General features: G+C 43.1%; 1 protein-coding gene across 4 annotated transcripts in view; it reads right to left on the bottom strand.

Moving 5' to 3' along the window:
- Nucleotides 1–11,511: 11,511 nt before the first annotated feature.
- The window catches only part of LOC307240776 (paired box protein Pax-7-like), a 74,783-nt gene continuing 72,590 nt past the window's right edge, over nt 11,512–13,704 (bottom strand). For all 4 annotated transcript variants that reach the window (XM_080014629.1, XM_080014631.1, XM_080014630.1 and 1 more), the window contains exon 9: nt 11,512–13,331. In XM_080014629.1, the coding sequence (XP_079870755.1) occupies nt 13,216–13,331 (116 nt within the window). In that variant the 3' untranslated portion in view covers nt 11,512–13,215. The remainder of the gene's footprint in view (nt 13,332–13,704) is intronic.

Genomic DNA, 13,704 nt, shown 5'->3' with positions numbered 1-13,704 from the left:
CGACAGACCAACACCCCACCCGAACCGCCTGCCCTGCAGGTGATAGGCAAAGCGCAACCAGATCAACACAGGGGCGCAGCAGGCCGGGGAGCGGCCACGCGGACGCCACCCCGGACCCGACCGCGTCATAGCACGCCTACCTCCCGTACCTGGATGCACTCTGGGTTTTCTCTATAATGTTTTTGAAAGACTGAAAAATGTCCTTTCCCCGCATGTGTTCTTTCATGGACAGTATTGTTAACAGCTCCTCTTTTGCAGTCATATCTGTAAACACCATCCGAATAAAAATGCACAATTGTGCTGTATCACTTATGTCCGTAGACTCTTCTAATTGCAATGAGAAACACTCATAGTCCACGATGTCCTTCCAAAGGTGCTGTGTCAAATCATCGCCCATTACTTCACAGCGCCGTGTAACTGTACTTCTTGATAGCTGAACAGCTTTGATTGAAGATAATATTTCTGGGTACAACAAATCCTGGTGTTCAATATGGGCATAGACAGTACATGCATTTTAAATCAATCTGAAAGAACAATTCAGTAATATTCCCATAAACTGACACATTGTCGGGAAAATGGAAAATCGGATTGTTTTCCCAATAAGCAAAGTACTTGAAAAGTTCTGTCTCAGTTCCATTCAGGTTTATAAATACGTATATATCCATATAATTGTCAGTTTCATTATGCTTAAAATGTTCAAACTCAACAACTCAAGCAACTGCAATTCTAGTTTGTCTATTATAACTCAAACTAGAATTGCAGTTGCTTCTGAATCCACAGGCAGGTTGTGTTTGTGCACTACTAAGTAACTGAGCCAGAACGCCTCGGCGCAAAGGTCTAAAGCAGTGGTTCCCAACCACTGGTACGTGGCCTCACACCAGTCCATGGAACATGGGTTGCCAGGTTGTGTTGGAGTACCTATAGTCCAGTAATCCCATAGTCATTACGCTGTTGGTTGGCGTTAAACTTCCTTTTTTGTAGACAATTATGTCATTGTGTATTTGTGTTTATTGTATTTGATTTGTGGTTGAAATAACCCAATATCCAAAAACCAATCAGAAGAAATCAATTATTATTATTTTACAAGTTAACTAATCTTCTAAACTGAACATAAATGCGCTGGGCAAACTGACAGGGGAGTATACAGGGGCATATTTATTCTACGATGTTTAAAGACCAACTATCAGATTTTTTTTAATGAATTTCCATGGATGGCTTATGGAGAAAATTTTAGGCAGAAAGGCCTTTTTTTCAGGCAGAAAGGGCAAAAATCCAGCACAAATGTATGTGTTTTAAGTTTGCTGGTAAAACAGGCCATTTTCAGGGGGGGTCGTCATGTCTCTGCCACAGGGCAGTAGCAGGGTGGTAGTCAGTTGGCAGGTCAGTCAGTTCGTTTCACAGCTATTTAGGATGGTGAAGACTGTGTTTAGGATTTATTAAAAGTAAAAAGCATTTACACAAATACCAAAAAATTGAATCCACTTCTTACAAAATAAGGTCCCATACCAACGGGGACCGCCGTAAAGCTAAAGAGAACAACAGAGAGATAGGTAGGAAACGAAGGAAAACAAATACATCTAAATCTAAAATGAAAGAAAAAACACACCCTGTCTTTTTCTAAGCTCTTGTGAGATCTGAGATCTCCTTGGCTCTCGCTCAGCAGAAACGCACTCTCCCCGAATAACCGAGGCTCTGTGTTCCCGGTGGTAAAGAGCTATATAAATTAATAAATCTAAAATAAAAACACACTCTGAGCGTCTCTCTCATCTCTTCTTCTTGCCAAGTTGCCATTCACTGTAGCGCTACTTTTGTCCCGTCTCCCCCCTGTGACATCCCGTTCAAGTTGCCGGTTTGTGATTTTGAGGTGGGAGTGGCTAATTGCATTACAAAGGTCCAGCTGAAATTAGAAAAAGTTAATAATAATAATTAAAAAAAAATCTTAAATCGAATCGCTACATCATTTCCTCACACATTAATTCACTGGGTATGCCAACCTGCAAGTTGTAAGCCCTTTAAGGTTGTAATTGTGGTAAATATTAATTTCTGAGACTTGCCATAGCACTGCAACACATCTACAGTGTGTCTGGTTTCAGCCTCGACACATCGCCCAGTTGTCACTTATGGATTTAAACAAAAACATCACACACACGCACGCACGCACGCACGCACGCGCACACACACACACACACACACACACACACACACACACACACACTAAAAGAATAATTCTCATTGGATTGTTGTGATCCGTGTTATTTATATTCACATGACAGCCACAGGTCTGCAGGCCAATTGGACACGCTGCTGGGAGTATTGATATACAGCCACATTTCAGTTTGTGCTGCCATTAAATCACACGCTGCAAGGGGCCTGCTCACGGCATCATGCATTTTCATACACCCCCCCCCCCCCTCCCACACACACACACACACACACACACACACACACACACACACACACACACACACACACACACACACACTTTTCCTTTAGAATTTAAACTGATGATTGCTTTTTATATATTTGGAAGTGTTTATGGCCATTTATGTCTATGGCCATTTATATTTATGGTGTTTATGGTTTATGGGTATGTCCGAAAGCGTAGTATGCTGAAAAGCCTTCTTTTCACTGACATAAAAGGATGATCATATGAACATGTAGTACACCATTTTGGACACAGTGCTTGACAGTATGGTTTAGTCCAATTAATCTGATCAGAGTTATGGCGGCTTATTTGGAAGCTATCTTTTAATTAACAAAATCTGAATTTTAGTTGGTAATTCCCCATTCATACAGATCTGCAACGACTCATTTAAATGTGATCTAAATTCGTAAAGCAATACCTTTCGGAGTCACTTATCTCCTGAGCTGGTGTGTACACTGTCTTGTGACTTTTCACTTTTATTCCCCAAAGAACCATTTTAGACTAAAGCTAGCTGAATTTACCTAGACTAAGAAATGTCTTGGCTAAAGTCATTGAGTCCATAGTCAGTGATCAATTAAAGATGTTTTCAAACAGCAATATTTTAAGCACTTTTCAGTCAGATTTCGGTAAAAAGCATAGCAGCACAGTTGCTACTAACAAAACTCTCAATTAAATCATCAATGCACTTCATTGTAAGAAATCGTATGCTCCAGCTTATTTAAACTTATTGAAAGCTTTTGACACATTTCATCACATCATCATATTCAACTGTTTGACAAGTTAACTGTTAAAGCTGGGCTTCCTCAAGGTTCCATTCTTGGGCCTTTGTTGTTTACAATATACACAAATTATGTCTGAATTTGCACATTGCATGGTAAAGCAATAGAAATGCATTTTGTAAATATCTGGTTTTTATTTAGATTAAGTTATATTTTAAGCTTCCCGTTTACAAATAAGGACGTTTTCAAATAAGGGAGTTTTTCTTTAGAGACTGGTCTTGCAAGTCCTGGCATGTACAAAAATAACTTGTTCAGGCTACTGTCTTGCGAATTTTAAACTATGATGACTTTGTACATTCATTTAGTGAAGGCAGCCTTAAAGTCCTTAGATTCTATTTATCACTCTGCCTTATGGTTCATAACAAATGCAAGTCATTTTACTCACCCCTGTGAATGATATGAAAATACTCGGTGGCGTCCAATTAAATTTTTCATTTCAAGTCATTGGACCATTATTTACACAAAGCTATTACTTGTCTGCTCCCCTCATACTTTTCAGAATTTATTCAGTCAAAAACACAAAATACAGTTTACACTCAAATTCATAGATTACCAGTTTTGGCAAGGCAGTTTTCCGTTATAATGCTCGTGGAATTAATTACTGTATGACCTAAAACTGTAAAATCAGGTTGTGCTATGAACAGTTATAAACATTGGGATACCAAATTCAGTTAGGTCCGAGTTGTCATAATAGCGAATCTATCTTTTAGACCTTTTTGGTAAAACAAATACTACACCTCATAATAACTTTCCACCATGGTACAGTTGATAACATTACTATATTTGCCAAAGCCGGTTTCATACCAATGACCTGCACAGATGTATTTTTTTCCCCACATGGAAGGCATATATATGACAAAATTACCCTTTTTTTCCCCCAATATTGCCAGGGCCCGCTGAAAATCCAGCACTGTATGAATCTCAGAATGGCCCTGTAGTTATTTATACATTTATTATAAACTATTTTTCTGATCATAAATATTAAGCTGCAATTTAATCTTGTAGTTTTTTTTGTCCATTTTTCCCCCAGGAGTCCGTTTTTGTGTTGACAGCTGGGACTCGACAGCTTGCCACACAATTGAAGTGAGCTTGTAAGTTTGTATGGACGGGCGTTTAGGCTCAAACGTATTGACTTGACTCTATTTCCTTTCTCCGTCTTGTCAATGCGGCTGATGGAGGGCCTTGTGTCAGAGGAGCGAGGGTAGTAAGACCCCCCCAACCACCCCCCCATCCCACACAGCCCCCACAGCTTAAATTTTCAAAGTGATAACTGGAGTGTAGAGATTAGAGCGAGCGGGGGTTGCCGGGGATCTAGGGGGCTTGGGGTGGTGGTGGACCCAGGCGGGTAGGTGGGGAGGGTGCATTAAACCAGAGGCATTGGTCCAGTGGCACAGTAATTGTATGTTTGTGGGGTGTTAGGGGGTGGGGGGGGTTTATACAGGATATAAGGGAAAACCCTGAAATGAAAGTGGAGAGGGGAGTGAGGTGGTAGCAGACTCTATGTGTGTCTACGGATAAAAAAAAATGTCGGGCTCAGTCTCCTTCTGTTGTTTCCGGGCCGGTGCCGGGGTGCAGGTGAATTAAAGATGTAATTTGCTGGGCCATAGGGTGCAGTTGGAAGGTAGTGGTAGTGGTGGTGGTGGTGGTGGTGTTGAGTGGGGGGAGTGGAGAAAATTCTTCCATATCCATTCTTCTCTCCAACAATCAGTGTGTTTCGCGAGGGCTTAAGCGTACTCCTTACATCCTGGGGTTATTACCCAATCACGCCAATCTGTCTCCTGTAAGCTGATTGTGGGGTACGAGGTGAGTGGGGGGGGGGGACGACACAATCCCTCCAGTGTGGCGATCACACGGCTGGGAGCGGTGCAGGTACATAATGTATCCCGGGAATAATTACAGGATTTAGGCGAGATGTTCAGCTTTGTGGAATAGTGCTTTCATTGTGACATTCCCAACCGTTTGACACAGCAGTACTCTATTAAAACACAATAACTTCCCCCACAGGTCCTACAGGATGGCAGTTGGTGTGAAACTCCTCTTTAATCACCATTTGATCGCCAATCCTAGTGCCTTCCCTCCCGGGCACCCAAAGCAGGTTAATAGCGTCAGTGCCGACCCTGGAAACAATCATTTAACGATCCAGAGTTTCAGAAAAGTAAAAAATTACACTCTTGGTCAAATGCATTCCAGGGGCCTTATCTCCAAGTTGTTAAAGTGCCAATAGCCTCTCAGATCTCTTCTGAACTTTGAGAAAGAAGGTGCATCAGAGTATCAGAATGTCATTGCAAACAAAACCGGTATGTTATTGTTGGTAACTAATTGAAGGAAATTGTGGGGGTATTTCGAGAGGTTGGGATAAAATAATAAAAGTAATTGTACGTAACTGTCAAGCTGCCTATATAGCTGCGTGGTCACATGTTTGTTATTAATATTATCAATTACGTTCAGTTATTCCGGTTTTTCACACATTAGTCAAGTCAAGTCCAGTCACACTAGAGCGCATTTCATACCAGGGCAACACAATGCGCTTTACAAAGAAATACAAAAAAGAAAGAGAGAACGTAGTTGTCAGCCGGTCATTACCAAAGAATGCCCCTGAAACAACAGCAACAACAAAAGCAACACCAAAGACAACAAAAACAACAATAAAAGCGACTCCAACCACAGTGGCAGCAACAGCAACAGAAAACAACAACAACAGCCACAGAAAAAACAACAACCGCAGCAGCAACATCAACACCAGCAGCAACAACAACAGTAGCAACGTACACGCAAAAATGTCACCTTACCGAGGTGGTAGCTCTCACCGGAACCGGAAAGGTCACTCAGGTTAGAGATGGTTAAGTTTAGGTATAAGGTTACGTTAAGTTGAGGTATAAGGTTAGCAGCAGCAACGACAACACACCCTCCGAAAACACACCATTCTTATGATCCTCTCACTGTAATATCACAACAGAAACAACAACAGCAACAGAAATAGCAGCTGAAGCCACAAAACAACAACAGCAGCAGCAACATCAACTCCAGCAGCAGCAACAAAAAATAACAGCAAAAAAGACAACAGCAACGCACACGCAAACACATCAGCGGAACCAGAAGTGGTAGTTCTCACCGGAACCGGAGAAGTCACTGAGATCCAGGAGCAGAAGAACAGATCGTATTTTTGCATCAGTGTTTATGTGTAGATTGTTCAGAACTTTAATAAGTGCTGTTTCTGTGCTATGGTGAGGTCGAAAGCCAGATTGATAGGTGTCTAAAAGGCTGTTTGAGGTTAGATAGTTGTTAAACTGAAAGTAAACTGTTTTTTCAAGTATTTTGCTGAGGAACGGCAGGTTGGAAATGGGCCTGTAGTTGGCAATAACTGTTGCATCGAGATTTCTCTTCTTCAGGAGTGGTTTAATGACAGCTGTTTTAAATGCTGCAGGGAAAATACCTGATTGAAGAGAGCCATTTAAAAATGTTAAATACCTCATGTGCTAGGCAGTTAAAAACTGTTTAAAAAAGGTGCTAGGGAGGGAGTCAAGGCAGCAGGTGGGGACCTGAGCTGACCAACAATATTGTCCAGTCTTTTTATGTCTAAGGGGACTAAATGAGACATGGCAGCAGTTATATTACTGGGGAACTGAAGGGTAGGTTAATTTCTGGGGCCAGTGTGTACATCTATAAAATTATGAAAAGTAGGTCTTGTCACTTCGGAAACTCATTGATGTATGTTGACCTGTTCGGTGTGTTGTCGACCGTCAACAATCTGTTCGATCCACTCGGTTTCGCTGCACCTGTCAGCATTCAAGGTTATGCCATCCTGATAGAGCTTACTGCTGCCAGCAGCGAATGGGACACCCCTCTACCGGAGGAGAGACAGGAAGAGTGGCTGAGGCGGAGGGACTCGCTCCAAGATCTTCAGGGACTGAAGATGCCTAGGATGTTTACATCACTGCCAATCTCTCAAACTCAGAGGAGAGAGATGTGTATCTTCTGCAACCCATCCACCAAGGCAATTGGTGCCATCACATACTTCAAAGTGACTAACATGGAAGGTCAGACCAAGTTGGGATCTATCCTAGGCAAGGCGAGACTGGCCCCAAAACCTGATATCACTATCTTGAGACTCGAGCACAGTGCAGTCGTTCTAGCAGTCGAAAAGCAGAAGTCATCTTACAGGAGCTGAACTCTAAACTAGACAGTGTCAGATTCTTCTCCGATAGCAAGATTGTGCTAGGTTACATATGGGACAATGGGACAAGACGGTTTTGCGTCTTTGTTCACAACGTAGTCTAGCGCATCAGAGGGTCCACACAGGCGAGTCAGTGGCATTACATTCCCACGGATCTAAATCCTGCTGATTAGGCAACAAGAGCCATCCCAGGCAATCAGCTAGCCCTCTCCTCTTGGCTAAACGGACCTGCCTTCCTCACTGAGGCTCAGGGGGGTTGACCACCTGAGGCAGGCTTCGACCTCATCAACCCTGGAACTGATGTGGAGCTACGCCCCAAAGTTACTGTCTGTGTTACGCACCTTTCCATGGGGCTTGGCAGTGTGCGGAATTTCTCCAGCTGGAGTTCTCTCTCAAGCATCTGGGTGCAACCCATGCTGCGGTTGGCATGCCGGCAACAAACCCCTTTCCAAACAGCAACTCAACCAAGTGAAAGTGAGAATCATTCGAGGGGTGCAGAGTGAAGTCTACAAGGAGGAGATCAGCTTCATCCAAAACGGTAGGCCTGTCCCCATCCGAAGTCCGCTTAGCAAGCTCTGCCCTTTCATCGACCAACACAGCCTCCATAGAGTCGGAGGTCGTCTGGCAAAAGCAAAGGTTGCTCCAGAGGTGGCCCACACCAGTACTGGTTCCCGGAAAACACCACATCACCACGTTGATAATCAGACACTTCCACAAGCAAGTTCAGCACCAGGGCTGACATCTTACTGAGAATGGTGGAAACAGGAATACATCGGCGACCTGCAGGGACACCGCAAATGGAGAAGCACCGAATATGCAGGAAGGGGAAATTGTCCTACTGTGAGCCAACCAGGCCAAGAGGAACAACTGGTCCCTTGGACTCATCACGAGAGTTTTTACCAGCAACAACGGGAAGGTGAGGAAGAGTGAGGTAAAGATAAGCAAGGATAGGCCCGTCACAGAGGTTGTCCTTCTTCTGCCCAGCGACTCCAGGGCAGAGGACTGTAAAGCAGGACTCCCTAAGGTTCTGTTGGTTTGATATCTTGCAGATGCAAAACGGGGAGTGTTTCGCTCCCAGGCGGGGAGTGTCCCCCCACCCCAGTCTGTGCTGTGTCATCATAGCATTGTGATGGTAGTATGACATCAGGACACAGGCATACAAGATAGCCAGACAGAAACACACACAGTCAAACTGATCACGTCACATTAACGCATCTTTCCATCAGCCTCGTCATTGCCCATAAGAAAGCACAATCCGTGAGTTCATTCACGTAATTAATGTATGCACACAGTGTAGGAGCTATGACAACGTATTAAAGAGTTATTTTCATCTGCATAGAGACTGATCGTTTATCCGCATATTTCGACTTTTCCAGTTTTACACCGCTTCTATTTACGATACCAAAAGTGAGCTCCTGTCTTTGGGTACTTTCTGGGAGTGTTTAGCTTGCTGCATAGCCACATACGTATGCACGTGGTGAGGGCAAAAGATGCGTCCTACAAGCAAAATAAAGGATGGAATATTTGAAAATGTACAGTAGTTTGGCAAAACGTCAGTGCGCAAATTGTGATCGGTTAAGAAAGCAATGGGTGGGAGAACAGGGAGAACATTTCTCTGTTTATTATTAAAAGACGAGTCCAATATATTAGGCAGCAAGTGAACAGTCAGTTCTTAAAGTTGATTTGTTGGAAGCAGGAAAAATGGGCAAGCGTAAGGATCTGAGCGACTTTGACAGGGGCCAATTGTAATTGGGTCAGAGCATCGCCAGGTCTTATGGGGTGTTCCCGGTATTCAGTGGTTAGTACCTACCAAAAGTGGTCCAAGGAAGGAAAACTGGTGAACCCGCCACCGGGTCGTGGGCGCCCATGGGCTCATTGATGTGTGAGGGGAACGAGGTAAGTTTCATGTAGGGGGATTTAAATTTAAATTTAAATAAAATTTAAATTTAAAAAATTAAAAATTTAAATTTAAATATATTTAATACAACACAGACAATTAATTCTATTATATAATTATAGAACCCAGAATCACGATTGTGGCGGCGCCCCTTGCTGCCGCCTACAGGAGCACCTTGTGTTGATAATGCAGAATTTAGTATTTTTAGAGCTTATAGAGCTAATTGTGCATAATCATCGGGTGTCATGACATTTCACTGCATACTGTATATGTATGATTGTATGTATATGTGTGTAACAAATAACCTCTTGATTCTTGAATCTTGAATCTTGAAGTAGCCCATCTGGTCCAATCCCACAGACTGTACCGTAGCACAAATTGATGAAAAAGTTCATGCTGGCTATGATAGAAAAGTGTGAGAACACACAGTGCATCGCAGCTTACTGCGTAGGGGGCTGCATAGCTGCAGACCGGTCAGAGTGCCCATGCTGACCCCGGTCCACTGCTGAAAGCGCCTACAATGGGCACGTGAGCATCAGAACTTGACCATGGATCAATGGGAGCAGCTGTTCTGTTCTGATGAATCATGTTTCTTCTACATCATGTGGATGGCTGGGGTTAGGGTCCGATCCAATCAAACATCTGTGGGATGTGCTAGAACAACCAGCCAGATCCATGGGGGCCTCACCTTGCAACTTAAAGGACTTAAAGGATCTGCTGCTAACATCTGGGTGCCAGATACCGCAGGACATCTTCAGAGGTCTTGTGGAGTCCATGCCTCGACGGGTTAGAGCTGTTTTGACAGCACAAGAGGGAGCTTAGTGGTTTTTAGTGGTAGTTTTAACGTTGTAGCTGATCGGTGTATATTCATATACTGTATTAATAAGAACACGAAAAAGAAGAAGAGAAATATTACTAACGGATATCGTTATTTTTTTGGAATGAGCAAAGCTTTCAACATCCAAAGCCACTACTAACACAAATCCCTGCAGAGACAATCCTGCTCCCTCATCCTACATCCTTCTGGCCACCAATATGTTAAATTTGTGTGAACGTTTTGCACTACTCGCTTAACAAATAGTGTTAAGTTAGTTTTGCTGATCATATTGCCCAATAAAACCTTATGTGTCCTTTGTCAAGGCTTAATCCTTTTCCACCGTGGATTTTTGAGGGTTTTTTTCTTAGTTACGGAGATATCATGTGGAGATTGGTGTCAATCTCACATCAGATATAAATGAATCACAACGGAATTTCTAAAAAAGTCCCTCCCTTAGGCAGTTTAAATGGGCTTTTCCAAATAATAAAGTATTTTTTTACATTGTTGTTTTCTGTATGTTTTTTGGCTCAAATGAGTCCCTTTTTATGGAAGCAATTCAACAACGTCCCACTTGTCATCTTGTCTCTGTTTTTTTTTTATGTGAAAGATTATCTTTATGATTTTCTGCTCAGTGCGCCCGTAATTAAAAGCATCTTACATGCTTTCATACCAAAACGGAGTTGTTAATCTCGAGTAACTCGTCTCCTAGAGCTTTATTTCATGCTCTAATGGAGATGCTTGGGCCCGGTGTATGAAACTGTCCCCAAAATAGTTCCTTATGGTCAGGTCTCGGGCACGGGCCCCCGAGGCGCTGACAGCTCCTAACACTGGCCCCCTCTGTGAGGTCACACACTGAACGTCTCTGTTGACATGCCCGTCCTCATTAACACTGTCTCATTCATTCTGCTCAGCTCGGGGGAAGGGGGGGCGCTGTATCTTCAATCACTTGAGCTGTCAAGATGCACTTGACACCAAAGCCTTAAGGGGAAATGTAGATTACAAAAAAGGGGTGGGGGGCAGGATTAGATCATAATTTGGTTTTATGTACTAACGCGACAGCAAAGGAATTTAAGATTCAAAAATTGACTGGCGGGGGCAGAAAAAAAAAATGTTTACGTGAGAACAAAGTATGTGGGATTTTGACAATTGATTGTTGCTGCTGATAAAACAAAAGGGAAGCCTGTCCCATTTTATCCTTTTTCATTACAGTTATATTAAATGTGAGAATGAATATATGAACGCACAGTTTTGGCAGTGACTGTGATCCGGAGATGCAGGCCGGCTGGCAGAGAATCACGGTTTTGGGAGCACGATGCTTCAATTTACAGTCTGTAAATAGTATAAATAGTAAAGTCAATAGTAGATAATAATAATAATAAAAAATGTATAGTCTGGTGGTGTTGGTCCAGTCGTCGACATTTAATCAGTAGACAGTAAACGCCAGTGTTACAGTTGACACAGCGAGTAAATGCCAATACAAGTTTCCCACTATTCTAATACTTCATACAGGTAATAATAAATTATGCCATGGTAATTATACATACATGCTGAATGAAAAGCGTAAACAGAAAAAAAAGAAGAAAAAAATAATACGCACAAGGTAAGAAATCTTGTGCCACATCCCATGACAGAGACAAGGGACAGAGACGAGGGAGGGGGAGGTTTTCTGGAAGGTTCGGCTTGAGGTTCTGCTGAGATACCGTGCTGCAGGACGTCTGGAAATGAGGCGTTGGAGCCCCCGATGACTCCCTTACCCAAAGGAATATAAATAAGAAAAAGATGATGAAGATGTGTGCAAAGTGAAATATTAGGTTCCTTTTATTTACATTATCATTGTCATTATTGTTATTATCATATCATCCGATATCATGTGGAAGAAATTTAGTAACATGGTTATCAACCTCTTGAAAACGACCCCTGAACCCCAAACTGTTTACATTTCATTTAATACCTGTAATGACAAGGGGTAAAGGGGGGTCGCTGGAATGTTGTCTAATATCTAGAACAGTGATAAAATGTATGGAATCAAACATGCGATAGTGCGAAAGAGACATACTTTAGTTCAGTACTTCATGTACTTTGGAATGATAACATTCGGAATGATACATTTAGTTCAAGAAAAAATAAAAAGTACCCCCGTTCGGCCCCGAACAACCTCAACCGTGGTAAGCTTTTCAAACGAGGGCAATGGCAAATGGTGGGAGTGGGATGGGTGGGATTGTAGATGTATAATTTTCCCTGACAGAAGGGCGTCCGTGGATCAAATCAAATCTCCCAAAGAATACACCATGTGCCTGTGATTAAATGCCTCGGAAAAGAGGGAGGATTGAGAATTATGCCCCCCCCGCCCCATCACCACCACCATAACGGTGAAGAGATTTTACAATGAGTCCGGGGGGCTGGGGAACTTGGATTCAACCTCTCCTCTCTCCGAATTACACATCTCAGCCTCCTCTGCCCCTACAACTCGGAACGATTACAGAGGTTATTACGCTACCTTGCCTGGCAGTGAGACTCCATCCATTTCAAAATCCGTCGCCAAACCGCCCACCTCCCCAGCCCCTCCACAGTAAAGACAACCCAAAAATAGAAGGTAAACAGCCAGTGGAGAGGAATCATAATAAGAAACTCCACAGTTAATAAAACATAAAACAAAAACAAATAAACAGAACATTAAGACAAAAAGTCATAACACTTAAATACGGAGATGTGGAATGATGTGGTCGAACCGAGTTGACCGCTGAGCATGGCTAATGAAAAGAGGGGATGTTAAGGTCCTTCAGGCAGGCCACACCCTCAAAGGAAAGAAGACACCAAATGACTGAAGTGGGACCATTTGGGTCCTCCCGGCCTCCTCAATAAAGGTTGTTCCACGTGATAGAGGAACATCGGCCGTGGTTCGGAGAAAGGAGGTGCGCAGGAGTGGTTCCATGGAATGCCTGTTTTTTTGTCAGCGTTTCCTTTGATCACTTCGGCGTGCCAGTTTCGTGACAGTCTCGTCCGTCCAAACGGTGCCGCCGTCTCTCCTGAGGTGCTTTGGGCCATGGGTTATGAAAAGGGCTAGGGGAGAGGGTGGCAGGGGGGAAGGGTGAAGTGGGGGGGGGGGTATTAGTGGTTGAATCACTAATACGCCTGCCCCGTCTCCACCTGTAGGAGTCCCAGCACGGCCGAGTGGTCCCCGAGCTTCATCCTGCGCTGGGTGGACAGGCTGACATTCTTGGCCAGGTAATCCACGGCAGCTGAGGAATGCACATAGATACAGGGCCATGAGCATCTATATGACTATAAAATAAAAAATGTAAAAACCAAATCCTAAGTATTAAGTTGACTGCATCAACAACAAAACAATTACATAGTACAATCAATGTCAATCAACCAATGTTTATTTGTATAGCACGTTTCATGGACAGAGCAACTCAATGTAATTTTACATCAACACGACATTAAAACTGTATGAAAATGGCAGCACACACACACGCACAGGTGCTCTACTCAAATGCAAGACAAAACAGAAAGGTGTTCATTTTACTTTTGGAAGCATTCAAACTGGTTTCACTCCTCAGGTCATCCAGCAGTCTACTCCAGCTCTGGGATACGTAGTGGCTAAATGCT

This window comes from Zeus faber, assembly GCF_960531495.2.
Source record: "Zeus faber genome assembly, chromosome: 15".
Classification (NCBI taxonomy): Eukaryota; Metazoa; Chordata; class Actinopteri; order Zeiformes; family Zeidae; genus Zeus; species Zeus faber.
This window is presented reverse-complemented; position numbering and strand designations above follow the sequence as displayed.